A 25,127-nucleotide genomic window follows, 5' to 3' on the forward strand; every position below is an offset into this window, starting at 1 on the left:
CAATTTGTTCGTCCACGCACAAGTTTTGGTATGGCTCAAAAAGTTGACCTGACACGTCATTCATATGCTGCAGTAGATGTGCGATCCTGCGCAGCTTGCCATCACGGACAGAGTCAGTCTTCTCTCGGTCCATAACTCTGAGAAAAACAAGGAAAGAAAGAAATCGGCTTCTGGGCATTATCTTTGGAGGAATGAGGCCCCAAAATAACTCCGAAGTATTCCAGTATAGATGGAGGCTAGGCAGTTCCACAATTCCCATGTAGATCAGGATTTCAATGCATTGTATTACTTCACGGGGATTGAAATTTTTCCATGAGCCGTCCTATTCTGCATAGGTCTGCGTCTCTATAGGTTCTCCAGCATGTTGGTCCCAGGGAACCCTGCTAAGCTTCATCAAATGCCAAGGGGATGCAGTGAACAACATGTTTGAGGCCAACGGTGGTGGTCGACAGGCTATTTGGTGGCAATATGCAACCCACACGGTGCAAACTGGGTGCCAATGTCATGAGCCAATACAAGACAGCATCGCAACCAAGGCATGGGGAGAGTTATAACCTTTCATCGCAAGAACTCTTGGAATTAGTGCCTACACTACTTTAAGCACTGTAAAACCTCATCATTTCGGATTTCACAGGACTGAAAACAACATGTCCAAATTAACAGAATGTCGAATTATCGAGGGTATACAGAAAACAACAAACAAATGCTTACTACATCAACGCGCTTTATTTACTGAATGAATCGGCAAATCCCATTTCGATTTTGCGCAAGAGCACTGTGGAACATATGGATAACAGCGCAAACATACGACCACAAGAAGGGAGACACGTACACACAAGCGCTGTTACGCTTCTGCAACGCCAGAAAACGTGGATGCCAGAAGAACCACCACCCGCCGTTTCTTAAATGTTTCACTGGAATGGTGTATTGCATTCCCATGTCAAGTGGGAAGCTTTACGCCGGTGAAAATGGTCGCTGTGTCAATGACCGTTTAGGGGAACACGCTCAAAAACTGAAAAAACTAGATGATAAATACGCACATTTAGTTGCGCATATTAGCAAGTGTACAGATCGTGTGGCTCGGATGAAAGAGACAATGATTTTAGGTAAGAACCGCGACAAGACCGTGCGCATCAGTTTAAAAGCCTACCACATTAGAAAATTAGGTAGAAAGTGCCTTTCACACCCCTTCCCTTGCTCTCTTTGATGCTGAATTAGATCTTCTGGATGTGGCTGTCAGGGGGGTTCTGATTGCAAAGAAAAAGAAAATAATTGTTTGCGTTTTGTTACGCATGCTTGGCTGTATTACACTTGCGTTGTTGGCATGCTATCACCCTTCACGCCAAAGGGGGGGTGTTGCATTCACTGTTTCAACTTCCGTTGGGACCGGGGGGGGGGGAGGGGTGTCGAATTTTCAGGCAGTGTTGGACGAGCCCTCTTGAAGGGACCTTGTAGTAGCAGACTTTGCTCACTTCACAAATTTGTCCGAGTAGCTTTGCTCAAAACCCCTTCACTAGCCCCAGGTGTTTGTTGGAGGGTTGTGTTGCACATTAATGAGCGGAATTCAGTCCCTAGTTTTTCGCGCCGTGCTAAAATCCTCTCACACTCTGCCTTGCTACGCAGTATCACGAGTAAATCTAGCATCACCTCAGCAACTCTGTGAACCCTGTTTTCCATCAATGTTTTTCATTTTTCCAACCATAGACCACTGCACATCCCACCTTTCTTCATTCAGGATGTGCTCTTGAGGACTGTATGCCTGTAGTGTGGCAAACTCAGCTCTGAGAGCATCTAAAGCGTCTCGGGGCAGCAGCTGAGGGAATATTTGAATAAAAAAAATGAAGACTCGAGAGCGATGTCTGTGAAATAAATTCCAAGTTGCTCTTCCAAGTTGCGTTTCAGAGTTGCGTCGACATTCATAATGCTTTGCCTCGTCGCATTTCTGAAACATTTTCCGTAAAAGAGGCCCAACGTGGTTGCTGACACTAGGGGTAGGTTGTATTCGACGAGGAATCCCGTAAACAGGCCCTCCAGACATATGACACTGTCGTCGCAGTTGTTCCGGAGAAAGTTCACTATGTTGTCTTGCTGCTCAGAGGTGCGTCGTGAGTTTCAAGTCGCCTTTGCCACTGTGTGCTGACGTCGCATCCACACATTGTACAAAATGAATAAGGTTTTCCTTTTCTTGATGTCAAAAAGCATGGAAATTCAGAAGTATAGGATCGCAAAAACTTCTGCAAATACCTGTTCTTGGCCTTTGATAGTGCCATGGCATCAAGCACACGAGGATTGTAACTTTACACAATGCACCACGTACACACGGCCTAGCCAACACTAATCATACACACAAGCAGCGACGCCTTGCAAGCAGCAGCAACAAGCTGCACCATGGAGGAAGGCCTGCATGAAATGCAAGAGCTACGTTGGCTTTGGCTTTGGTTGGCTTACTAGGCACTGTAGTCGGCTGCGTAGTCAATGATACCGATGGCGCTAGTGCAGCCGTTGTTGGTGATGCTGACAATTACGATGTGGCTTTAGATTTCGCAGTGCCGGTTTCGCAAAAACCCCTCTTGCACGAACAGAGACCACTTTTCGGGAGATCTACGACATTGATCATACAATCAGAAAGTTCAGTAAAAAATCAGGAGTCTCCCGGGCGAATCGGGAGGGTTGGCAGGTACGTACATGTCTGCCTTCTTGTGGTCATCTGTTTGCGCTGTTACCCATGTTTTAAGATGAACCAACTCGCCCAAAAAGTACAGTGTGGAAGATGCAGTTCTCATCATCTCGTGACTGATTAGCACTTACAATGGGGAAGGCCTCGTGACTTCCTTCGCAGTGCAGCCAAGGCGTGCGTCTTCATCTGAGACATGCTACAGTCAACGACTGAATTTTTGGACGCCCAAATTTTCGGACATGCCTGATATTTCGGACGTCTTCGCGGCACTGCCACGAGCCCCATAGAATCAATGTATAAGGACATCTGAAGTTTCGGACGCTCGAACCCCCCGCCGTCCAATTTTCCGGACTTTTTGACGCAACGGAAGGTTCTTTGGCTCCTCGCACAGCGCCCTTGCGAAAGAAATCGACTTGCAGCCGAAGCATATCACCGCTTTGAACCACAACTAGCCGAATCTAGCCGTCACACACCGATTTGGTCTGGCCACGCTGGCTATGTTCATCGCTGCCATGATCGCCGCAAATGGCCGCACTTCCGCCTCCAGCGGAGTTTCCGGAGTGCCGCTATGTCGTTTGTTTGCGCAGGCCACATTTTGGCTAGCGTGGTGTGTGGTTGTGCTGCTGTGTCAGGTGTGCTCTGCGACGCTAGGCCTAGGTGCTTCGACGCTCGTCAGCGAACTGCACTGTTCGCAACTTGACGATTTCGCTTGCCTTCGATGGCCCCCACTTCGTCTTCGTCGTCCTCGCCGATGGCATCAAAGGTGGAAAGCAGTACCGTACCCACGGAAATAACTTTTGAACAGTTTGTTGACACTAACCACGAGCTCAGCTTCTGCGCAGAACTGACTGACGAGAAAATAGTCCGTCAGGTTGTGGGGGATTCAGAAGACTCCGATGTTCAAAATGAGGAGCCAATGCTTGCGCCGCCTACAAGTGCCGAATTGACGCAAGCACTGTTGACTCTTTCATCGGTGTACAGTGCTGACATGACCCTTACTCAGATCGAGGCGAACATGATCGCATGCAAACGGAACGCCGTCCAAACAACAATCAACAAGTTCTTCAAGCCACTGCAGCAATAACACTGGCTGCCCAACGATGCACATGTACATAATAAACCGGCAGTCGGCTGCATACAGAGTTTTTGAACGCCTCTTTTTATAGCACGTTTATTGATGCTTTGGCAGGGTTTCGGAAGCGTGGTACTTCGCCCTATACCTCTAGATCCAAGAAAAAAAGAAAAAAGGTGCGTTTTTTACATGCATTCATTTTTTCCGACTGCCTGAATTTTCAGACGTTTTTACATTCCCTAGAGGGTCCGAAAAATCGGTCGTTGACTGTATTCACTAGCGTGCGCAGATCCCGATTATTTTTTGGCCAGTGAGTTGGCCGCCAACAGATCATTGTTGGCGAACGAAACCACGGGCGAAAATTGCGAACAAAACCGCAGGCGCTGTTGACAGTGACCTTGCAGTTGTGAAGGCAGGCAGCCAACATACACACCAAGACAAGATCAAACTACTGTTTGCTGCAACAACTGAGGACGAAACCGCGGTGACTATCGACGTGATCATGGAGGGTGACTATGCATTTTTGAACGCACGCAGTCGACGCATGCATAGAGTCAAAACAAAACTATTGTTTGTTGCAACCACTGTGGACGAAACCATGGTGGCTATTGACGTGATCATGGGTGGCAACTATGCATTTATGAAGACATGTCGCCAGTCGCCAACGCGGTGTTGTGCTCAATGATATACGCAATAATAAAGAGTTCAAAGGCACAATTAGGCATGAAGCATTCAGGCATTTGTGTCATTCAAGTGTCACATACCCTTTCCGCTGATGACTATGACAATGTGGAATCTGCTGTTCCGTTTTGGTCGGATGCTGACACAGTTTTTGCTCTTTTGAGTCGCACATTTGTGGCGCTTGCTCAGCTACCGTAAGAACCAAATGTGTTGTGCTGCTCCATGCCTATTTTTTTCCTTTGGTGTATATTTAGGCATGCACGCTAGCAGCACTGATCCAAATGGGAGAGATCTGCACGAAGGTAAGTTACAGCCTCCGAGATTCAAGTGCAAAAGCTTAGGCACACTGCCCGTTTCCGGAGGCTGGCTAGCTACAAACTGCTGGCGGAATTATTGCATGGTTCGCATACTTCATTCACGTACTGTAACGTGCACGGGTGATGGAGGTTCCCGGGATCGATCGCCCTCGTATTTGCCATCTTAGCAACTTGGCAAGTGCGGGACCAGGGAATATTTATCAGTGGCTCGCAGAACCCCAAGGAGGAGCCTGCAGACCCCCTGGGTTCCACGGAACCCACTTTTAGAACCCTAGCTATAGGAAATAGCAAGAGCTTGAGCCAAAAGTCAACAGCAACATTTTAATGGATAGCTCATACAATGACAACTGGTGAGCTGATGGGTTAAGAGCAAAATGGTTAATTATGGTTAACTATAACAACCTTTCAGAATAACAAACAATTTACGATGGTCCCCTGTAGTTCGTTATATGGAGATTTCACTATGTCGCTTCAGGTGAACAAAATGCGATGTTCAAAAGGTAGAATGTCTCCACAAAACGTTATCAGCAATTGGCAACACGTAAACAGCGCTCGTCCTGTGTCCTTTCACTCCGTCATTGTTTTGTTTGTGCTGTTACCATTACGAGCGCAAACAAAGTGCCGTCAAACCGTGATCTCCTGATAAAAGCGTAGTAACCACTGATCCTTTATAACTTTGCGTGGCGACAATGCGTGACATGCCCAATAATTTGGACGCCGTCACGGCACTGCCACGGACCTCATAGAGTCAATATTTAAAAGAACATCTGAAATTTCAGAGGCACAATTTGGGACGCACCATCCGTTTTTTGCTACATTTTGCCACGACCGCACATCCAAAACGGCATCAATCGAAGCCACTACCACTGTCATTTTGATTATCTCACTGCCTTGAACCGATGCTCTTGCATGCAGATCTGCTGGCAGCCGTAGCCACCACCACTTCGACATTCGCTACCAAGCTCCTCATTGTTCAGTGTCGTGTTTATCATTAAAACAATTCACTACTGTTTGCAATGGCGCCGACTCCACCTCTGTAATGTTCACCAATGGTTTCGAAGCTTGGAAAACAGGATGCATTGCATGATGCAGTTTCCCAAAAGTCAACTTCACCTCAACACAGCGACGTTACACGGTGAAGCATACACAAAGTATTGCAGTGAGGCATACCACAAGTGGAAAAGGGCAAGTGTCACAGAATACAGTATCTACTCTATTTTGGAGCATACACAGTCGCCGACCGATTTTTCGGACTCCAAAAATTCGGACATGTCCGACTATTCGGTCAGCTTCGCGGCACCGCCATTCTCCCCATAGACCATAATGTATAACAACTGCCGAAAGTTCGGACACGTTGCAACCTCTCATCTGATTTTTCAGACACTCCTTGAGCCAACTCGATCGAGAGCATCATGCATCGACTATGACCGGCGCATAGTTCGACTTGCTGAACGCCATTTTTGTTTTAAACTGAGCCTCCATTCTGCCCCACAAAGTGGCACTACTGGAAATTCCGGCTCATCATCATCGTTTCTGCCTGGTTCATAGAGTGGCTCTACAGCAGTTCCGGTTTCAGCTTAGTAAGCCATGTCAAGATAATCCAGCAGCTGATTTGTTTTTTCGCACACAACGGTGCGAGCAGGACACGTTTTTCGTTTGTGTGACTGGTGTCGGCATGGTGGTGTTTGCTTTGTGTGCTGTGTCGAGGTTTCAGTGATCCAAAGCGGCGTACGGAAAATCGCGTCAAGTGTCTAGCGCCAAAAGTGCCCGCGCAGACTTCGTTGGGGAATGCCGGCAAGCGGGTGCCGGGAGGCCTAAGATTTGTCGCTTTCCAATGTGCTCCCTACTGACGCGGAAAATGTTCTGCCCAGACCTGCACAGTGGTTGCATTGCGATTCCGGACACCATCTCATTTGACAGTTTCACAGGTGCTGACACTGCTGTACTGACATGCGCAGAACTCGACGACGGCGAGATCATTCGTCAGGTTTCTGCTGCACCGCCGGACGATGACTTCGAGTCGGAAGATGACGCACCATGTGCTACGCTGCCGTCGCATGCTGAGCGTGCACAAACAGTGGGCGCGTTAAATTAAGGCGCTCGAGCGCGCTCTAGCCAGCAGAGTGTGCTCTTTTAAACTTAACGGCTAAAAAGCGACTTCCGGTGCATGATTGCGGAGCGCGCTCTACACGCCCCAACCTGGAAACAGTGCACGAGAGCGCGCGCCTGCTATGGCTTCTGCAAAGGTGACATGTTTCCTACTCTTTCTACTGATGCAAGTCCTTTCTCCTTGCCCACTCGTTCCTGCCGCCGCCGCGCAGTCGTGCGTCTGAAGCTGCTCTCAGGCAAGATCGGAAACGTGTTGGCGCGCTTTGAGCTTGGCGCATCGCATACGTAAGCCGCTGCTGCTACCCCTGTCGCTGCGCGTTTATGGTGGCTAGAGGGGGCGCGTCAAGTTCTTCTACCTCTTTATCGTCTAACAAGAACTGCAGGAGTACGGTCGGTGGGGTCTATTTAGAAAAGCACGCGAAGTGCGATAGCGGATGCGGAAGCAACATAACATTCGCCAGACGGCGCCGTTCGTGCACCCGAAAACAGTCGGCGAAAATGGTCTTAAGTTAAAGCTCCAAAGGCATCGCACTCGAGCGCACTCAAGCGTGCTCCTTTCAAGTTCGGAGCACGCTAACTTAACGCACCCACTGACTGTGCTTTCAGCCGCCTACAGTGACTGTACGACCCTCTCCGAGATTCCGGCTTATCTGATTGCGCGTAAACAAAACAGCGTGCAACGGCACATTCACGATTTCTTCAAGCCTACTGCAGAGCCCGAATAAGTGCCAGGAAATAAAGGATTCAATTTTTTTTTTCTTAATCTGCTTTTTCGGACACCTGTTTATTCGGACATTTCTGCAGTCCCCGTGAGGTCCGAATAAACGGTCGGCAACTGTAACCTGCCATCGCTTATAATCTGCACTTCCAATTACAACGGCTGGGGAAGAAAGAAAAAAGCCTGCATATAATCTGCGAAAGTAACAGCATACCACACTGCTCAGACCTTTGCAAAGGGTTACGGAATACAAATACTTAGAGGAGTTTTGTGTACCTCGGATTTAAGGTGGAACAGGCATGTACAGGAGGCAAGAAGGAAGGCGGCACGAAAGTTGGGCTTTCTATGTCAAAAGTTTGGCCAATTACCTAGTAAATTGAAAGAATGGCTGTATTTCACTCACGTACGTTTGGTACTTGACTAGGCGTGTATCTGCTGGGATCCTTATACAGTCAAACCCCGTTACAACGAACACCACATTAACGAACATTTCAGATTAACGAACTTTTATGAAATCCCGTGCCGACTGCTTATAGTTTCAATGTAAAAATATTTCACTACTACGAACTTCAGAATAACGAACATTTCAGAATAACGATCGTTATTTAATTTCCGTGTCATCTTAACAACACCTCAGTACTACGAACTCATATCCCGAAATGCGAGGATTCTTAGATTTCCGTGTATCCGTCACGGCAGTCGGAGCTCTAAGCTAGCAGACGACGCAGCGCGAAGAGCGGGCCGCCTTGCAACTTGCTTCCCGCAAAAACCTGAGATGGCGCGGAAGGAGAAAGATGCGGGCGGAGACTTTTTTTTTTTTTTCCTTCTTCGTTGTGGAGGCAACGACGCACCAGGTTTTGTGAGTGGAGAGGCGGGGAGCATGGGCTCGTAAAACCTGAGACGGTGCGGCAGAAGAAAAAAAAAAGTAGTAATTAACGCTGAAGTGGGCCTTTTTTTTTTTTTCCTGTTGCGGAGGTGACGACGCATCACGTTTTTCTTGCTTGTTTTCTCAGTTGTTCGCGTGCTGTCACCCGTATCAGGCCTTTCCATCTTGTTTTTCTTCTGGTTATATTATTGTGTTAGAAGTGCGTGCCGGCGTTCGCGTTGCCATAAGCTCAACAACTCTAAGCACGGCGAAGAAGCGAAAGCAGTTTTCTTTGAGCGAGAGAGTAGAGATTTTTCGCGAGATAGAAGACGGGAAGAAACAAACCATCGTGGCTAAAGAACGTGGAGTGGCGCGGTCGACGATCGCCACGATTCTCAAAGATAAGGAGAAAATCTTTAAGCACCAGCAAGAATCTTGCTGCACGTTACGGCAGCACCCGAAGACCGCGACGAGTCCGTGTCGGCCACAGATGCGTTGGACTGCTTGCGAAAACTCCGCATATTTATAGCCAAAAGCGGCACAGCGGCCGAAGGCGTGCATAAGAATGCGGACGGTCTGGAATCGTTCGTGCTGCAGAGTCTGTGCTGCACCCGTCAGAAGACGATCACGGACTATTTCAAATAAATGTGCCTTGTCTGACGATCACGTGTGCATTGTGTGAGAAACGAGTTCAAGGAGGTACCGTTTCAAAGGTAGGACGCTTGCGTTACTGAAATGCTATTGTTATGGCTAATTTTTGGGCTTTCACTATAACGACCTTTCAGAATAGCGAACATTTTCCCGCGGTCCCCTGAAGTTCGTTGTACCGAGATTTCACTGTACGTGTCACAGTGTTCGTACAGGCTTTAAAGGCACAAATTCAAGGGTTTTTAAGGACTTTCAAGGCCCCCACAAGTTTTTTTCAAGGACTCATTTGAATACTCAATTTAGTACCCTTTATAGTAAAACAACTCTATAAAAACACACTGCAACAAATTTATTGAACACTAAGACGCACTTACAGACCAGACTAGTTTAATAGTAAACTAAGACAGGTCGTAACAAGCGTTCGTGAAAGCTCCTGAAGTTTTGTGATTATTTCTTGCTGATGTTTAGAAGTTATTCCGTCTTGCTTTTTGCCGTTTTCCTAAGGCAATTTGACTTCACAATGTGCACGACATCGCATGTCTCTTCTGCTTTCTCAGCCAAGTTGTCTGCTGAAGCTGTCAGATCAGCAACGGTTGCTTCAAGTCTTGCTTTCTTTCACTTTAAGGTATCAATTTCTTCCTCAACAAGGCGCCTTTTTGACTCCATTGCTTCTTCAAGTTGTTCCTTCTTCTGCGCCTCCAGATATGCATGATAACGATGCCTTGCAGCTGAAACGGAGGTCCTCAACTCCTTTGTTATAGGAATGTTAAGGATGCCACCTGCCTTATCAACGGCGTCACATATAACGCGTTGTGAGACATAGGACAGACTTTTCAGGCTTTCCACACAGACCTGCCGGTTGACACTAAATCCACTTTCCACGGTTGCCTGGCCGTGGCTGAGCACAAGCAAAAGTTGGACTACTGTCCAGAGCTCAGCGTAGGATTAATTGAACTTTAGGAGTTCTAAGAAAAAAATGTCTAGCCTGTCAGAGCTTTTTTCAAACAATCGCAGCTTGTGCTTCTCCATCTGCAGCATTTCGGCGTACTCAAAGAGAACAGAGTCCCGTTGGTGATCGCTCAATCTTTTTGCAGCGATGAGGGCATTCAAAACATTCTCGAGTCCTGCTAGGCACTGGTCTGGCTTGACGGGTCTGGCTTGACATTTGACGAGGATCCAGTGAGGAAAGACCTCTAACCAAAGGGAATATTAAAGGACTCTTCTCAAGAACCTTTTTCCACACAGTAACAAGGAACTGCTTGCATTCCATTTTAAATGCAAACGCATCTTTTGCACTGACCTTGGAATTCTTCAAAATTTGTTCAGCTGTATAACAACCAATGTCCACTTTCTCAAGTGGTGTGTGACTGTTCACGTCTTCAATGTCGATTTTCAACAGGCCTATAGTCCCAACTGACGCAGAGAGAACTGAACACTTCACAAACTTTGTGAGAAGCTTCCTGACAATTGTTTCAAGGTCCCTTGCCAGAAAAAACACAAGTGGTTGGTCTGCCTGATAGTCCGTCAGGAAAGGTTTCAGAACTAGTGCAATCCCATGGGCAAAGTCAAGTTTTGCTGGGACTAGTGGGTAACTGGAGAAACTGAGCAAGTATTGAAAGGAGGCACATTTTGGCTGGTTCACTTCTTTCTTTCTTGCAGACTCGATGTAAATTCTCACACCAGGCCACAGTGAAAGGGCTCGTTCAACTACTGGAACATTTTCAACCCAGCGATGGGCGACGTACTTAAGGGGAAATGTAGTCTGACCAGTCACCGCTATGAAGCCCTCTCGCCTCGCCGGGGAATCTTCGAACAATGCACATAGACTAGACAACAGAATGTCCACTCCCCACTTGCTGGCGGTTACACCCACCCTGTTGACGTTGTGCACAACGTGCAGACCGCAAGTGCCTAAATCTCGGCATTGTACTTGATAGTTTTTTTGCAGGTGCTCCTGATAGCTTCTGCAAAATTTCAAGTTGACATTCGGTCCATTCATGGACACTTGTAGGATCTTAACATGTGGTGATGGCTCCAGTGCCTTCAACAATTTATCCTCGATGCCATCTGCCGTCGCGTGGCCCATAAAAACGGATGTGAAGTACCTTGTTATTTTTTGAGATGCATCCCAGTACCTGACGTGTATATCCATCTGCTTCAGATGGAGGTAATCATTTACGGATTCATCACACAGAACGATGCAATAGTCACACTTATCTATTGATCAATGAATGGATGATAGAAAGAATGGCCAGAGACCATGACACGCCAGGTACACGCACTTTTTCTCTCCACATGTGAAGACCTTCGCCACTTCGCTATCGTGAAACATTCTCTTGAACAGATCGCTTGTGTGGGCGGATGAGCTGTATGGGTAATGACACGTGACAACTTTCAAAGCCCACAATATTTTCACTTCTGTCACTAAATCATGAGCCTTGCTTGCGGCATTCAATATCGAGGACTGCGTTTCGACCACACGAACGGATTCACCACACTCGCACGATGTCACGTAGTTCAACATGGAGCTACCTGCTGCATTCTTCATGCTCGCGCTGTGTTTCGAACTCCTCTTGCGGCTCTTCAGCGCAGACTCTCCCTTCGACGAGATGTCAAACATTTTTCCGCATGGTCTGCATCTAGCACGATGCGAACTCGTGGTGTCCGGCGCAATCCAGTCTTTGTACCCGTCATGGCTAAGCCACGATCACTGGAAATTGCACTTCCCGGGCATTGCGCGCACACACAATTACGTCCACGTCCAGCGCGCGCCGCAATACGTGCTCTGAATAAGCAAACAGAAGGCGATTAGCAAGCGGTATGAGGGCGGCAACTATAAAAAGTGCGCGACCACAGCGAACAAAATAAAACATGGAGGACGAACGCCCGAACTGGACTGAATTTTCTTGGCTTGGATCGGGAGGCAACCCTCGCTTTCAATGTGGCCAGTTGATCAACGGGCAATCGCTGAATGGCGCCAATGACTATCATCACGAAATTCAAGGGTTTTTCAGGCACCACTAAATATTTCAAGGTTTTCAAGGCCTTGAAAATCACATTTTCAAATTCAAGGGTTTTCAAGATTTTCAAGCACCCGTGCGAACCCTGGTGTCAGTCGAATCGCTTGAAAAAAAAATCAGAATAGAGTGGTTCGATTCATTCTGCGCAACCGAAAGCAAGCACAGACTTCATTGGCAGGATCTAAAGGACAGAAGAAAGGGCCTCAGAATCAAATTTTTTCAGTGTTTACCATTCTAAAACAGGCATTGACAGGAACAAATATATTACATTACCGCCGTATATCTCGCGTAGAGGGGACCATGCCTTGAAACTTCATGAATTTCTTTTTAAGGAAGACACCTTGCATTATGAATATTTTTGTAGGACCACGAGGGAGTGGAATGCTCTCCCGTCAAATATTGTAGGTATACAATGTAATGAAAGCTTTTACCACACTTTGTGTGTTGAAATGAGAGACAATTGATGTAGATATGTATGCACCCCCCAGCTGTAATGCCTTCCAAGGTGATGCAGCTGCTGAATAAATAAATAAAGCAGTCTCCAGTCACGGTTGCACAACTTGCCTATGTCGGCCAACGGCTCTGTTCCCCCATTCTTCGGCGATGCTGACAAAGCTGGATTCACATGCCGCACATTATCGCGGACGAATCAATCACATGATATCTGATGTGAATCGGATCACTTCGCAGCTAGCACTTGCATGGTAGCGGGTGACAGCGCACACGGAGAAGCCCTCGCATCGGCAATGGAGCAAACGCGACCGAGCCGAAAATTCCAACAGTGATTTGGCTCACTGCTATATAGTGCAGGCTGAGGGAGCGCCGCGAGAACGAGTGACGCACGAGTTTGCCGGAGCCACGTGCACTATTCGCCAAGTCCTAAACGCAAAATGGCGGCCTGTAAAAAGTAGGAGAATGGGCGACCGTGAAAGTAGAGAGAAGGGAGCTTCAGCACGCAAGGGTGGGGAGGAAGTGGGGTTCCCTAGGAGATAACGGTACTTTGAATGGCGGAGAACCTTGCCTTGGGGTGTGGCTTCACGGCAGAGCTTATGATCACAAAACTTGAGCTACAAAAATTGTTCACTTGTTAGATGTTGGCAGTATAATTATGCATCACAAGTAGAGGAATTGCTTGGAGCAGCCAGCAGCCCACCTGCACGATGGGGTCCTCCTCGCCAAAGGGCAGGCTGAGGAAAGCGGGCAGCAGGTAGGCTAGGGTGCTGCTCGAGTGGTTCACCTTGCGGCAGCGCGACCCAAACCAGCTGCTGCCAGCAGAGTAGACGATCTCGTAGAGGCAGCCGTCACGGCCCCCCAGGAAGATCCGCCCCGATGCTGAGCCCACGACGCACGTCGCAGGCGCACCATCAGCTGACAGCGTAAACACAGGCTCCGGCAACAGCAGCAGCTCCTTGCCTACAACCGCAGAAAAAATAGTAGCACTTTCAGAGCAAAACACTTGGCAGAGAATCTTGGCAGAGGTGCATGACTGAGCGCAGTAAGCCACCACTATGGCAGCTTCACTGCAATACTTGCTTACCTGGACAACACGGCGTAGAAGTGGACAACACGGCATTCGTGTTGTCCACTTCTCTACTCTTGTGTCCTGTCTGCACGCCTCACTTCTAGTTTGCATAATGAATCCTTACCAACTAGCTCAGCTTTCTGTCGTTCTTTGCTTACCTTTGTCACGTGAAATCACCAGCGCGCACTCAGTTTCAGATTCTGGTACCAGCAAACCTCCTCCCAGTTCGTTGTGCACTGCATTCAAAGCTATGCCCACCAATCCTATTGCAACAAGCACTTCCCCTATCGGTTTCAGAGTGAGTGGCGTACTGTTGTTGGAAGCATACTGCAAGCTTTGAATAAGCAATAACCCAAACGTGCCGCCGTAGCCACCTGCAAGCGACGCAAAGTGAGTGTCATATTTTGCTCTAGCAGAATTGGACTCTGGCACCACTCACCAGCTTGATTTTATTTCGGTTTCTCATTGCCATTTTAAAATCTTAAAACACCATGCATTATGAAAACAACAAAGTGCATCTTGGCCCACTCTGGCTGCTCGAAAATCACCAGTCTGCATTTCGTGCTGCAACGATTCCGAATAAGTTGACATGTTAAAACTCCTTGCTGAAATGCCCTGCCCACAAGATGAAGCTGCTGACTCGGGCCGAGTTCGAGGAGCACAAACGCAACCTTGAGGATGCCGCAAAAACAACAATGCAGCTCAGCACACGTCAGTGTCTGGTGTTTAAATTATTTGCGCAACACTGCATTACGTGGATGTCAGAGTCTGCCAAATATTTATAGTGTATATCTAAAGCAGCCATTCTTGCGTTTAACATCGGCTTGCCTCAGCTGCGGCATTATACCACGTAACCGAGCGAATGCATACCACGAATGCATACACCCCTGCATACACCCCTCAGCAAATGTAGTGGTGGTTTTGCAACAGCTTTGCTAAATTAGCCCTAATTCAGCTTAATTACCACGAAGTGTGTTAATAACCGAAAGTCAAGGGTTTTAGTGCCTTAATTATCTATATCTTATTACCTATATTAGGTAATATTACCTAAAATCGAGAATTTAGTTATCAGGAATGATGCTAATTTGGCTGAGCTCAGCCGTAAAGTTGATGATTTAGAAAAGCGATCTCGACGAAATAACATAATTGTACGCGGAGTTGTGGAAGAAGGGCAAGAAAGTGAGGAAATGCTAATGAAAAAAGTAAACGACGACATATTCGAAGGTATACTCAAGCTCAAGTTAGGCTCCATCGAGAGGATTCACAGGCTCGGAAAGAGGATTCCTGGTGTGAACCGCCCGATCATACTAAAGCTCGTAGATTTCAGGGATAAGAAAATAATACTACAAAATTGTTCCAAACTGAAAGGCACCCAGATTAGTATTAGCGAAGATTACTCTAAAAGGATTGTTGAAATACGAAAGAAGCTGTGGAATTCTTGCTCTGAGGAAAGGAAAGGTGGAGCAAAAGTAGCATTGATCTTCGATAAATTGAAAGTTAATAATGTGATGTTCAGTTGGGATGAAGATAAACATGAAATGGTCAAAGTTGTGCAACCACTTCGCGCAAAAAACACCTGACATCCCCATACAAAAGAGGCAAAGTTTAGTATTATTAATGTCAACGCCAGAAGTATCCTAAATAAGTTGGAATCCCTAGAGAGCATTGTCTTGGAGCATGAACCAGATGTTATGGGTATAACAGAGACATGGCTACGTAAGGATGTAAATGATTCGGAGGTCACACCCGCTGGGTATTCAATTGTCAGAAGAGATCGGGAAGGTCGAGGTGGTGGCGTAGCATTCTTGATGAAGAACGGTGTACCATATGATATTCTCGAGACCGAGAAAGCGATGGAAACGGTCTGGATCAAAACAAAGTTGGGTGAACATCAAGTCCTTATTGGTTGTATTTACAGGGCTCCTAACTCACCCATAGATGTTATTTTGCATTTAAGAAAATTTATGGAGTCGAACATGCATCAAGGCAATAACATTATACTTTTAGGTGATTTTAACTTGGCCGGCATTGATTGGCCGACACTTTCACCGGGACAGACTGAGGTTTCAAGTTGTGACCAGCTTTTGGAGCTAGCTTTCTGTTTAGGCCTAACCCAGGTAGTGACAGATTATACAAGAATCTGTGAGACTAAGTCATCAATACTTGATTTAATTTTTCTGTCAAATTCTTTAATACCATATCTAGAAATATGTAAAACGGAGGATGGTCTGTCGGACCACAAAATGGTGCAAGCATTTCTAAACTTAGGACCTGTACCATACCCATGTGCTCTTCATAAAACATTTTTGAAGTTTTCCTCTGCCAATGATGTTGGTATGTTAGACTTTTTAGAGCGTTCTTTCGACCATTTTGTTCATCTCTTTGAGTCAAATACTAGTACAGATAATTTATGGGACTACTACTTTGCAACGGTCATGAATTGTATTAAAAACTACATACCAAAGTGCTATAAAAGAATTAAAAGGAAAAATCCTTGGATTACAAGGGAAGTTATACATCTAAAGAGAAGATTAAGGCGAAAACGTGGGGACTGTTCGAGGAATCCAACCCCCGATAAGAAAATCTCAATTCAACACATGAGCCATGACCTGAAATGCCTTATAAAACAATCTAAAGACAAGTTTTATAATGTGACACTTACGAAGTTCCTTAAAGAGGCGCCGCAGAAGTTCTGGCGGTACGTCAACCCATCGACAAAACCGTTATCCTCAGAATCCTGCAGTACTGCTGCAATGCAAGCTGATAATTTTAATGCTTACTTTGCATCCGTTCTTACTAAAGATAATGGTCATACACCTCATATAGCCTACACAGCTGCTAGACCCCCCATTGCAGACATTGAAATCAATGAACAGGGCGTTTTAAATCTTCTCCTAAATATTGATGTTAAGAAGAGCCCTGGTCCTGACGGCATTCCAAATGAATTTTTACGTAGATATGCAGAATGGAACTCTAAATACCTAACTAAAATTTTTCAGACCTCTATTGATAGTGGTTGCTTCCCGGTAGCATGGAAACGCGCAAAAATCATACCTATACACAAAAGTGACAGTACAGCGGAAGTGGCAAATTACAGACCAATTTCTATTACAAGCGCGTGTTCTAAGCTCCTTGAGCACATTGTTAATAAACAATTGGTTTCTTACTTGGACAAATACAACTTGTTTTTTCCTGGAAAGCACGGTTTCCGAAAACGGCTCTCAACAACCACCCAACTCATTGAAATTGTACATGACCTCTCTGAAACGTTAAACTCCCGTGGTCAAACAGACATAATCTTCCTCGACTTTGCGAAAGCATTCGACAAAGTGTCCCATCCGAAGTTAATCATAAAAATTTATTCTGTATTTCAGAGCCCCGCAATCACTCAGTGGTTTTCATCTTACCTTTCTTCTAGAGAACAATACGTTGAATTCGGGGGGTGCACATCACGCCCTTCCCTTGTTGTGTCCGGAGTTCCGCAAGGAAGTGTCCTAGGGCCTCTTTTATTTCTGATCTTTATAAATGACTTGCCCAGTAATATTAGTGACCCTGTCAGACTGTTTGCTGATGATTGTGTGATGTATAATAAAATTCGGGATAGTAATGATCAGGCCAATTAACAGTCTAGTCTGCAAATAATTAAAAAATGGTGTGACGACTGGCAGATGGAACTAAACGCAGCTAAGTCTGTTGTTATGTCCATAACGAGAAAGAAAAAAATTTTGCGTTACCCTTACAATATAAATAGTATAACTATTAGCAGAGTCGATAAACATAAGTATCTAGGAGTAACGTTCACTTCTGACCTCAGATGGAATCAACACATTGATGCTGTATGTGGTAAAGCCAGCAAAGCGCTCTGGAGCCTAAGACGGAATATAAGTGCGTCGACACCTGAGGTCAAAATTTTAGCCTATAAATCCTTAATACGTCCTATCTTGGAGTATGCTAAAGCTGTATGGGATCCCTACACTAAATCCAACCAACAAAAGATTGACAGAATCCAGAGGTTAGCATCAAGGTTCATATTTAACAAGTATCGCTACTGCCAATCCCCCACTGAACTTTGTAAGCTTGCCGACTTACCTCCGCTAGACTTGCGTACCAAGTATGAGCGACTGAAACTAATTTACCTTATAATTAATGGTCACTTGCTTGTCGACAAACACAACTTCTTCAAAATCTCTACAAATGAAACATCCAGACATCGTCATAGCCAGTACATCACACCCCCTCAGGTCAGAAATGACTGTTTTAAGTACAGCTTTGTCCCGAGAGGTATTACGGAATGGAATGCGCTCCCCGACTCTGTCATGTCGGCCTCATGCGTTGATGAGTTTTTGCAATGTGTACACGTTATTCTTTTTGCCGCTAACTAATATGTATATCATAACTTTGTCAAAGGTGTATCTGTTCATTTTGTTTCTTATTTTGGGGGGGAAGTTTGTAAGGTGCATAAAATCCAAACCGATTCGCGTCCCTGCTGAAATGTCTGCTGCTGTTCATTTACTTGCTTTTGTTGTCATACTGTATCCTTGTATGTGTTTGTATTTTCCACTCCTGTAACGGCCCTTCATGGGCTGACAGTATTATTAAATAAAAATAAAATAAAAAATCTTAATTAAATGTGGTTAATTAACTGCAACTTGATTAACAGAAATGGTCGTGGGTTCCAGTGCCGTAACTCTCTCTCTCTTTATTAAACTTGCCTTATCATGTTCGCTGTCGAACATGATAAGCGAACAACCAATGAGGGTTGATAAGGGTTTATACTGGTCCAATCAATTTAAACAAAATTGATGACGCCGAGCTGCCTAGAGATGAGCAAGTGGCACAACGCTTATGCGTACTTAGACAACTACCAGAGGAGTCTCTACGTGAAATTTCTTTTTCTGCAGTGTTTTTGTCGCACACAGTATGCAAGAGATGAGTATGCTTTGCAGTGACTGAGCCATGCCGCCACATCGACAAAAAACCCTATTGCTATACATAAGCAAAACAAAAATGTAACTGCACAATGATGATTAATGAAAAAATGCAGAAGGCTACTATCACACGTGAAACAACCCAAGTGAAACACGTAAATATTTCAGCCATACAAGCAGAGTAGATCGGCTAAGCAGGGTAGATCGCCATAGCCACTGATCCACTGTGGTGTGTAGAATGCGGCCTGGAAATTTAATCACTTTACACTGGTATTCTTTCAAGATACTATCGTCATTATTTGGTGGAAATTAGTTGACTATTACTGGTGAAAATGAAGGCTAAGCCTCCTCTCATCCCTTCCACCCCCCACCCCCCCACCCCCGATCTGGCTAGCGTACCTGCATTTCACTGGTGGACTACCTCGCATAATCTTGGCACAAAACCATTTTAGGTTAGGTCGACATGACATGAAACCGTACATTTGGTCACCGACCCTCTAGTTCAACAAGATTGTTTCTCAAATTAATTTTTTTACGATTGCCGGATAATTCAGAAAATTTTAAGGCCTCTTCCACATAAGCAACATCCATCAGTGATGATTTATTTGCATAAAAGGTTTTGCAGTTTGGATAGGCAACAAATCGCCAAAGGATTGGTGTCGTCCTTTTAAGTGCTTCACACTGAAATCAACAGCAGTGCAAGGAAAATGAAAGCACCTGTTAGGGTTGCTCTACTTCTGCAAGTAACTGCAAGCACAGCTTCCATTCAAGTTGTCTGTGGTGCCACCTCCTCTTGGATGTGACGTTAACTGCATCAGAGGAGTGGCTGAGTAAGCCCACTGCCCCCTTCTAGGACAATGTACCAGGGTGGCGTGTAGTGGGCAGGGCTACACTCGTCTGCGGCGTCAGCTGCTGAGGTCAATCCACGGTACTAGCACGTGTGACATGTATCACTGCTCCTGCAAGGGGCGATGGCGAGCAGCTCGATGTAAGGCTCAATGTGACGCTGCCTTGAGAGTTGTCACCACTGACACTGGTGGCACGACTTCCTTGATATGAAGGGCCACTCTCGTCATCGGTAGAACAAAAGCGTGAGCAGAAAAGCGCAGTGCCGTGCAAGACAGGCTGTGTGGCGATGATAGCTACAATATGGCCCCAGAGTAGCCTGCATCATCTGTATAGAAACCAAGTGTGCGACTCACAGCGTTCTCTTCCTAACATTGTCACATTGTGGTGACAATGAAGAAAACAGTCACAAAACAGAACGACGAAACTAACTTTTTATCGGGCGAACCTGTGCCCAAAAAACAAGTTATACTCAAAGCACAATGACAGTGGCAAACACAGTCGGCAACCATTGAAATCTGATTTGTGGGGTAAATGCATCGGCTTTTATACACGAGTCATCGAAGGTTCCAGAATAATCACTGGTGCCCGCGTGTCTTCCAGAAAGTTCAACACAATTCACGTTGTGCATAGAAGCAATCAGATTACACAAGGTTCAGCGACAACAGACAGCAGATAGAACCATCAATAACATTTGAGAAACTTCTGATACATGCAGGCATGTCCTGTACTGAGCGATAACACTTCTTAGACGGTGAAATGTGGTCATCCAATAAAGATAAACAAATACTCGTGTTTAGTGCCGCCCTCCTAAATAGCATTGTCCCGATGCTGCAAGCATAACAGGAGAGTGAAAAACAAAAGCACAGTTAGTAAAAAAAAAGTAACAAAGCAACGAAGAACCAAAGCCCCAAAGTTCGTTAGTGCTGGCAGAGCAGCTTAGGCGCACAGCATGGACTATTTCAGGTAGCAAACGGCGCCACTGTGACTGTGAAATACTGCCTGGCAAGATTTCAAGAAAAGAGCGCTACGAAGACGTGGACTAAAAGAAGAACATGTACAGCGGACAAGGCGCTCTTTTAGTCTGTGGGGTCTGATGTGGGATTCTCACACAGTACTCTTGGGACAAAGGAACGACAACACAGTAGTGCAAACGATCACAAGGGCATTTATTGCACCTTTCATACATCAATGCCTGCTAGCAGAGTTGCTATCCACAAAACATGCCGATGGGCGCGCGACAAATTTAGAAGTCCGACTCACCGCGTCCTCGCGAGCGAATATGTTCACTCCATGCTGGATCCCAAAGCCTGGTCGTTCGCGTGTATAGTCACGCGAATCGTGGCACGTTCGAAGGCGGCCACGCGAGGCGGTCTCGCAGAAGCCTCGGTCGGCGCGCACGCGGGAGACGTCCCCCGCCGTGCGCCGACCCGCCGGGAAAGCGAGCCGCTGCACGTGCGGCACGGCATGTCCGTGCCGCTCGCTGTCTCGAACCCAACAGAGCAAGCGCCTTCCTTTCGGCGCCCAAGTAACCTCGCGGCGTTCGCAGCGCAACACTCGCGCCATCTCTCGCACTGCGCTTCAACCACTTAGACCGCGCGGGCGTCACGCAGGCCACGCGGCGAAGCGGGAGAACAGGAGACGCGCTATGCGGGAAAAACATCAAGGGAGGCGCGAGGGTCGCGCATCCCCACATCCCCCCAACCTTAAATCACTTCTTATTCCGGCGAAACATGTGACACGGTCTAACATTAACCCGTGCTTCGCGAACAGGGTGGTACATGCAACAGTGGTCGCGCTGAGGAAATGTCCACACACCGTCCATAGGATGCGAGCCGACATTGTCCTCGGGTACACCGCTGGCGTCCGCCGGTCGCAGCAGCGGCTTTGCAGCCTCGACGGCACGATCCCAGGTCAGGACTCCGGAGACGACGACGCAGTAGTCGGTACGAGCAAGCGTCGCTCGCGCCGACTCGCCCTGCTGGCGGGAGCCGCAGTAGCTGTCGGTGACCGCCGGCTCTTTTGTCCGCCGCCGAGGGTTGTGAGCTGGATACAGGAAGCCGCCGAAGTCGCCGCGCCGCACTGGCCACAGCATCACCATCGCCCGGGGTGGCTCGATCGTAGTCCGGGGCAGCAGCGCAGACGATGTGCAGGTGACTCCAATCACGCTGCATAAACTCAACACACTCGGCAAACACTAAAGTAGTGCAAGGGAGAGGAATTCTGCATGCGTATCGCCCACGTGGTACGATGTTCAACTCGGCGAGCAAAAGATCGGGCAGCTACTCAGATGCTAGGTTCACGTGAACGAAGCTCGCTTCCTTGAGTCGAACGAGTAATTTCAATTCGTGCGAGGCTAACTAGAATGAGGTAAGCAAAGTGCAGCACCTCAATGCCACGGTCCACCAGGTTGTGTCCCTCCACGTGCGACGGGCAGCTTCGTAAAGCCTTAGGCCTAAAGCGTCGCTACCCTGACAACAACCGGCATCCAAAAAAAACAACACCCAAGATGGGCGCAAAACCGGCAGCCGCGAGGAGACGTCAGCTCTGTGAGGTGGTCCTACTCCGCTCGGTGCACACAGCATCCGAGTTGACAGCGCCCACCGTCCCAGACGGTGTCGGAGCGCCCGGTGCCAGGCCGCAATACCAGTCAGCCCGTAGTGGCACCCGTGGCCCGCGGCCACCCGGCTCCCAGAGCCGCGACTTCATCCGAGTCAAAGAGATAGAAGAAGCTATTTACATAAGAAATTCGGACCACCCACGAGGCTTCCGTACTCACTCGCTTCAGGCCTGCCAATATGCTCCGCGGGCGCTATGCCTCGCTCTCCCAGGATGCAGACCACGTGGCTCTAGTACCGACGAATGTCATTAAAAAAAAACACTTGCGAAAAGGCTTAGCATGTTGATATGTTCAAACACACTACAGCCACCGTCACCTCACTCAAGAAGGCACGCCGCCGACACTAGCGATCAAAATTCACGCTAGGCCTACGCTTCGGTTCAAACCAAGGTCTCGAACGAAGCAAAACTGTTAAAACTATCGTCCGATGCCCCAAGAGTCCCACGTTGGGCAGCCAGATATGGGGTCTGACGCGGGCGTCTCACACCGTACTCTTGGGACAAAGGAACAACGACACAGTAGTGCAAACGATCACAAGGGCATTTATTGCACCTTTCATACATCAATGCCTGCTAGCCGAGTTGCTATCCACAAAACATGCCGATGGGCGCGCGACAAATCTAGAAGTCCGACTCACCGCGTACTCGCGAGCGAATATGTTCGCTCCATGCTGGATCCCAACGCCTGGTCGTTCGCGTGTATAGTCACGCGAATCGTGGCGCGTTCGAAGGCGGCCACACGAGGCGGTCTCGCAGAAGCCTCGGTCGGCGCGCACGCGGGAGACGTCCCCCGCCGTGCGCCGACCCGCCGGGAAAGCGGGCCGCTGCACGTGCGGCACGGCACGTCCGTGCCGCTCGCTGTCTCGAACCCAACAGAGCAAGCGCCTTCCTTTCGGCGCCCAAGTAACCTCGTGGCGTTCGCAGCGCAACACTCGCGCCATCTCTCGCACTGCGCTTCAACTACTTAGACCGCGCGGGCGTCACGCAGGCCACTCGGCGAAGCGGGAGAACAGGAGACGCGCTATGCGGGAAAAACATCAGGGGAGGCGCGAGGGTCGCGCATCCCCACAAGTCCGCGTCGTCATAGCGCTCTTCTATTCGAGTATGCAAAACCAACTCGCCCACATCAAGCTTCTGCTGTCTGGCAAGACCTCGTAGACGAGTGCGCCAATGCGTCGATAGCCTTGTAGGATCCGAAATAGCGTCGCGATAGTTTCTCACCGAATCCTCGTCGCCGTATTGGGGTCCAAACCCAAGCACAGTCGCCAGGCTGGTATTCCACGTAGCATCGTAGAACATTCTAGTGCCAGCTGTCGGACTTCTGCTAGTTTTTGATGCGCAGACGGGGGAGCTGTCGGGCTTCTTCGGCTCGCTAGAGATAGGCGGCGACGTCGTTTTTTCATCAGTGATGTGCGGCAGCATGGTGTCGAGAGTCATCGTCGGGTTCCCTCTGTAAACCAGTTTGTACGGCGTGATCTGTGTTGTTTCTTGCACTGCCATGTTGCAAGCAACTGTGACCAACGGAAGCACGACATCCAACGTCCTGTGTTCAACTCTACTACATCGCTAACATGTCGGCGAGCATCTTGTTCAGTCATACCATTAGGCCATTTGTCTGTGGGTGGTAGGCAGTGGTCCAGTGACTTGTCTGGCTGTACTGCAGGATCGTTTGAGTAAGCTCAGCTGTAAAAGCCCTTCCTCTGTCAGTAATGAGGACTTCTGGCACACCATGTTGCAGCACGTTGTTCTCAACAAAACAATTAGCTACTTCCACTGCACTATCTTTGGGCAGCGCTTTCGTTTGGCGTAGCGAGTAAGGTAGTCAGTGGCCTTGACGATGCACTTGTTTCCAGATGTTGACATGGGAAAGGAACCCAACAACTTCATCCCGATCTGCTGAAATGGTCAGCAAGGAGGCTCGATCGGCTTAGTAATCCCGCAGGCCTCACTTCGCTGGCAGTCTCAACATGTATTCATGTAACGGGCAATGTCGGCAGTCAGCTGGGGCCAATAGTACCTCTCTTGTGTTCCTGGAAGTGTACGGGAAAACTGGAGGTGCCCAGCTGTCTTATCATCATGCACGACTTCTGACCGGAGTGCTGCAGGTACAACAAGAACGTAATTTGCGCTAGCTGGCGAAAAGTTCTTCACCAGGACATAGCTTCGAAAGAAAAACAAAGACAATCAGTGCCTAAATAGCCTGGGGACAAGGTCATTCTTGTCTTGCAATTATTCAGCAAGGCTTCTAAGCTCTGGGTCAGCTCGCTGCTGCTCGGCAAAATTGTCTGCATTTAGTGTACCTGAAGAGGCATACTCGTCTTGGTCACCTTGGGGCGGCGGGTCCACGGGAGCACAAGGCACTTGTTATCAGAGTGTTTTCGTCGGCACTTGTAGATAACAGTAATACAGTCAAACCTCGATATATCGAACACGGATATATCGAATTATTGCGTATATCGAACACTTTCTATATCACGTGGAAAATCGCATGCATTTTTCATTTTGTATTTCGAACGGGGCCGGATACATACATACATACCGTGCATACATGTAAAATGGATATATCGAACTCCGCCGCCCCAGACCAAGTGCACAGGAGGCGAGCTTTCCCGCAACACTCTCGAAGATGGCGTCGCGATGGGCGATCCAGACTGCTGCGTACGACAGCTGCCCACATCGGTTGCGCCGAGGGCGCCATTTGAACGTATCGGCAAACGCTTGCGGCGGCTTGGCATGGCCGTGGCTTGGCCAGGTTGGCTAGTTTGACAACGTCAACGACACATGCATCTCGGTGCTGCCGCTTGTGCTACGACAGTCGTCGTTTGTGTGTGTGGCTTAGGCCTGTCGTGGTTGGTGTGATGGCTGCAAAAGCGAAGAAGCGGACGTTTCTGACATTTGCTGCGAAATTTGAAGTGATACAGCGCGTTGAAAATGGAGACATGTCGAGCATCGCCGAAGCTTTCAACATCCCAAAAAGTACTTTGAGCACTGCTGAAAAACAAGAGTGACATAAAGGCCAAGGCAGAACAGAACCAGTACTCAGGCGCATGGCAGTTGCACAAAGCTGCCTTTGAAGACGTCGAGAAGGCGCTGTACAAATGGTTT

The 25,127-nt window shown here is 47.7% G+C and overlaps 1 protein-coding gene across 2 annotated transcripts in view; it reads right to left on the bottom strand.

Annotated features, from left to right (window-relative positions):
* The window catches only part of Nup154 (nuclear pore complex protein Nup154), a 265,616-nt gene that overhangs the window by 199,514 nt on the left and 40,975 nt on the right, over nt 1-25,127 (bottom strand). For both annotated transcript variants that reach the window (XM_065425126.2, XM_065425125.2), the window contains exon 3: nt 13,261-13,520. In XM_065425126.2, coding sequence (XP_065281198.2) covers nt 13,261-13,520 — 260 coding nt within the window. The remainder of the gene's footprint in view (nt 1-13,260; nt 13,521-25,127) is intronic.

Source organism: Dermacentor albipictus, chromosome 8, assembly GCF_038994185.2.
Source record: "Dermacentor albipictus isolate Rhodes 1998 colony chromosome 8, USDA_Dalb.pri_finalv2, whole genome shotgun sequence".
NCBI lineage: Eukaryota > Metazoa > Arthropoda > Arachnida > Ixodida > Ixodidae > Dermacentor > Dermacentor albipictus.